Source organism: Lagopus leucura, unplaced genomic scaffold (assembly GCF_019238085.1).
Source record: "Lagopus leucura isolate 7727_CA_CO unplaced genomic scaffold, USGS_WTPT01 Super-Scaffold_100037, whole genome shotgun sequence".
Classification (NCBI taxonomy): Eukaryota; Metazoa; Chordata; class Aves; order Galliformes; family Phasianidae; genus Lagopus; species Lagopus leucura.
In genome coordinates this window covers 2075651-2078540 of record NW_024962286.1, presented here as the reverse complement: position 1 = coordinate 2078540, position 2890 = coordinate 2075651, and the positions used below count along the sequence as shown (strand labels likewise).

General features: G+C 57.1%; 1 protein-coding gene across 1 annotated transcript in view; it reads right to left on the bottom strand.

Moving 5' to 3' along the window:
- Nucleotides 1–6: 6 nt before the first annotated feature.
- The window catches only part of MFAP2 (microfibril associated protein 2), a 3340-nt gene continuing 456 nt past the window's right edge, over nt 7–2890 (bottom strand). Inside the window, exons 2-9 of the mRNA XM_042883018.1 lie at nt 1496–1567; nt 1320–1406; nt 1113–1139; nt 960–1046; nt 787–828; nt 457–544; nt 286–359; nt 7–116 (exon numbers count right to left, since the gene is read on the bottom strand). Of these exons, the coding sequence (XP_042738952.1) occupies nt 13–116; nt 286–359; nt 457–544; nt 787–828; nt 960–1046; nt 1113–1139; nt 1320–1406; nt 1496–1532 (546 nt within the window). The 5' untranslated portion in view covers nt 1533–1567 and the 3' untranslated portion in view covers nt 7–12. The remainder of the gene's footprint in view (nt 117–285; nt 360–456; nt 545–786; nt 829–959; nt 1047–1112; nt 1140–1319; nt 1407–1495; nt 1568–2890) is intronic.

Below are 2890 nucleotides of genomic sequence, written 5' to 3'. Positions count from 1 at the left end.
GAGGTGGGGGCTTCAGCAACCCCCGCAGCTGCGGGCACAGGAGGTGACCACGGTCTGGCAGAGCCCACTGGTGGCCATCACACCACACTTGGAGAACTTGTCACGGCACAGGTCGGCTGCAGGGAGATGGAAGCACAAAACTCTTCCAGCAGCCGCTGCTGCACCTAAACCGGTGGTGACTGGGAACGGGGAGCGTGGCTTTGCTGTGTTTAACCATCTTTGGTGGTACCCAACGATGGGGGGGATGGGGGGGAGGTGTCCCTGAGCTGATGGATGAGTCCTTACCCCTCAGCAGCTCTTCGTGGGCGCACACGGTGCGGACGCAGATCTCCTTGTTGATCACGTAGACCCGGCGGAGGCTGCGGGGTAAAGGATGATTTGGGGTTCAAAAACAAACCCAAATGTGCCAATGAGGATTTTGGGGGGGATGGGGGGGGAGACAGCCCCTGCGCTCGCCTGTAGAAGCAGATCTCGTTCAGGCACTGCTTGCAGGGCTTGTGGACAGAGTAGAGCCTGGTGCAGGGGTACTGCTCCTCCCGGCAGTCTGCAATGAGAGCCAGAGCTGGTGACGTGTTGTTTTGCTCCAAAAATGCAAGCAGGTTTAGATAGGGGAGAAAAATCCATGAGCACTGGGGGTGTGTTCAGCATTGCATTGTTCCCTACCCCTCTCCCCCCCCCCCCCCCCCGGAGGAAGGATGAAACCATGGGGGGGATGCATGGGTGGAGGAAGGGACCCAAGTTGCACCATATTTGTGTTAGGAGGAGAGCGGTGAAAGCCACACTTACCCAGAGGTCCGGGCTCTGTGGGCTCAGTCTCGGGGGCAGCAGCTGATGGGAGGAAGAACAAAGCTTTGGGGTTGGGCATAGGGAGCATCCTGCTGTCCCCCAGTCAGGTTTTAGGGTCTGGGCAGTGCTGGAAGGGGGAAGGGGGGGGGTTGTGGTCGCTGTTTTGCACCCACCCATGGTCGGTGCTGGCACAACTTCCTGCTGGGATTGCTGCTGGGATTGGAAGCGAAACTGCTCCTCTGGGGTGCGTGGGGTCACATCTGTGGGGATAGAACAGTGAGGATGTGCGACCCCAGCCCCAAACCTGCCCCAGGGGTTGCACTCACCGTGGTAGTCGTAGTAATCCTGAATTTCTGGAGGAAAAAAAGGGAGAAAATGGAGTGTAAGGATGTTGTGTTATCGCACAGCCCGTGGGGATTGGGAGCAATGGGAAACATGGGGGGTTGGGGTGGAAAAGGGAACGGAGCAGAGCATGGGGAAAGGCATTAGGGAAAGCAAAGCTGCAAGAAGAGGAGGTGGATGAAGGCTCTCACCTGCCTGCTGGTCGTACTGGGAGTATTGCACCGGCTCCGGGTAGGTAATGCCCTCAAACCTGCTGTACTGGCCCTGGACCAGGAGCGCTGGGAAGGGGGGAGAAGGGGGAGGACAAGACATTTTTGAGCCTACAGTGCTCCCAAAGTGTGGGGCTGCTTTGGGCCTTGGCACTCACCTGGCAGGCCCAGCAGGACGAGGCACAGCGCTCTCATGGTGATGGGAGGTAGTTGCAGGAGCACGGCACAGTCTGGATGGGGGCAGAGGGAAAACACAATAAAATTGGGAAAGAGAATAATGAATACAATGGAAGTGTTGGAAATGCAACCATCTGCCCATCCAGGAGGAAGCTTTGTGGCATGGGATGGGGACCCCACCCTGCTGATAGAGAGGGGAAATCGAGGCCCCATTCCCCTCCATCCCCAGCTCTGTAGGTACTGGAGATGTTGACTCCCAGCCCTTACAGGCTTTGGGAGCATCAGACTGTTGGGATTGGCACCAACTGAGGTTGGACAGCCACGCTTGGCCAACAGGCAGACCTCGGGGGTCCCAATGGGGGTCCCATCCCAGTCCCAGAACCTCGGGTCCTGTGCCCCACAGCCCTGCCCTGTCTCGCTTCCCATCACCAGGGGAGCAGCAGATGCACACAGTGTTGGCTACCAGGAATTGCACAGGGATGAACAGGATCAACGTGCAGCTCTAGGAGGTTTTCTCCAGCCTCGGGGCGCTGGGTGCTGGTCAGGACCCCAAATCAACCACGACCCAGTGCTCCACTTTCCTTTTAGTTCCAATTTCCCATGAGGGATCTTCCACTCCCCGACCCCATGCACAGAACCAGGCGTCAGCATCCTCGATGGGAACACGATGACAACACCCCCACCATCTCCACGAAGGCCACCACCACATCCTCACATCCCATCTCAGCAGCAAACCACGGCAGCCGCTCAACAGCAGCCATCCAACCATCGGGATTTTTCCACCCGAAGGCACAGGGTTGGGGGCACAGCGCCCTCAACACCCCACTCCATCTCCACCAAACCCCATTGGGTGCCCTGCAGGAGGGGGGTCAGAAGGGGGGGTTGGGGGGGGGGGGGTCTATTGGTTCTGCAGAGCCAGATGTTTTTGCAATGCACATCTGGGAACAATCAGGCTGCAGAAAGAACACCACAGCCTTTCCCTCTGCTAAACCCCACCGTCCCCACCCGTTTCCCCCCCCCCGCCTCCCCCACCTTTTTTTTTCCCCCTTTTCTTTTTCGGTCTTCCTTTTTTTTTTTTTTTTTTTTTAAAGCTCTGGTTGTCAGAGAGTGAGAGAACAAAGGGAATTTGAAAGGATTCGCATTTCCTGGCCCCGGACCAACCATTAAAAAAAAAAAGAAACCAAAAACCCAACGTCCAGTCCAAAAGTTTCCTGCTCCCCCCCCCCCCCCCCTTTCCCTGCACGCCTCCCCACGCTCTGCTCTTCCATCAGGATTTCCCCCTCCTCTGTGCCCCTTGGATATAAATAAAATAAAACCCGGACCAAAGCAAAAAAAATCCTTTCAGTTTCCAGGAGAAGAGGGGGGGGGGGGGAGGG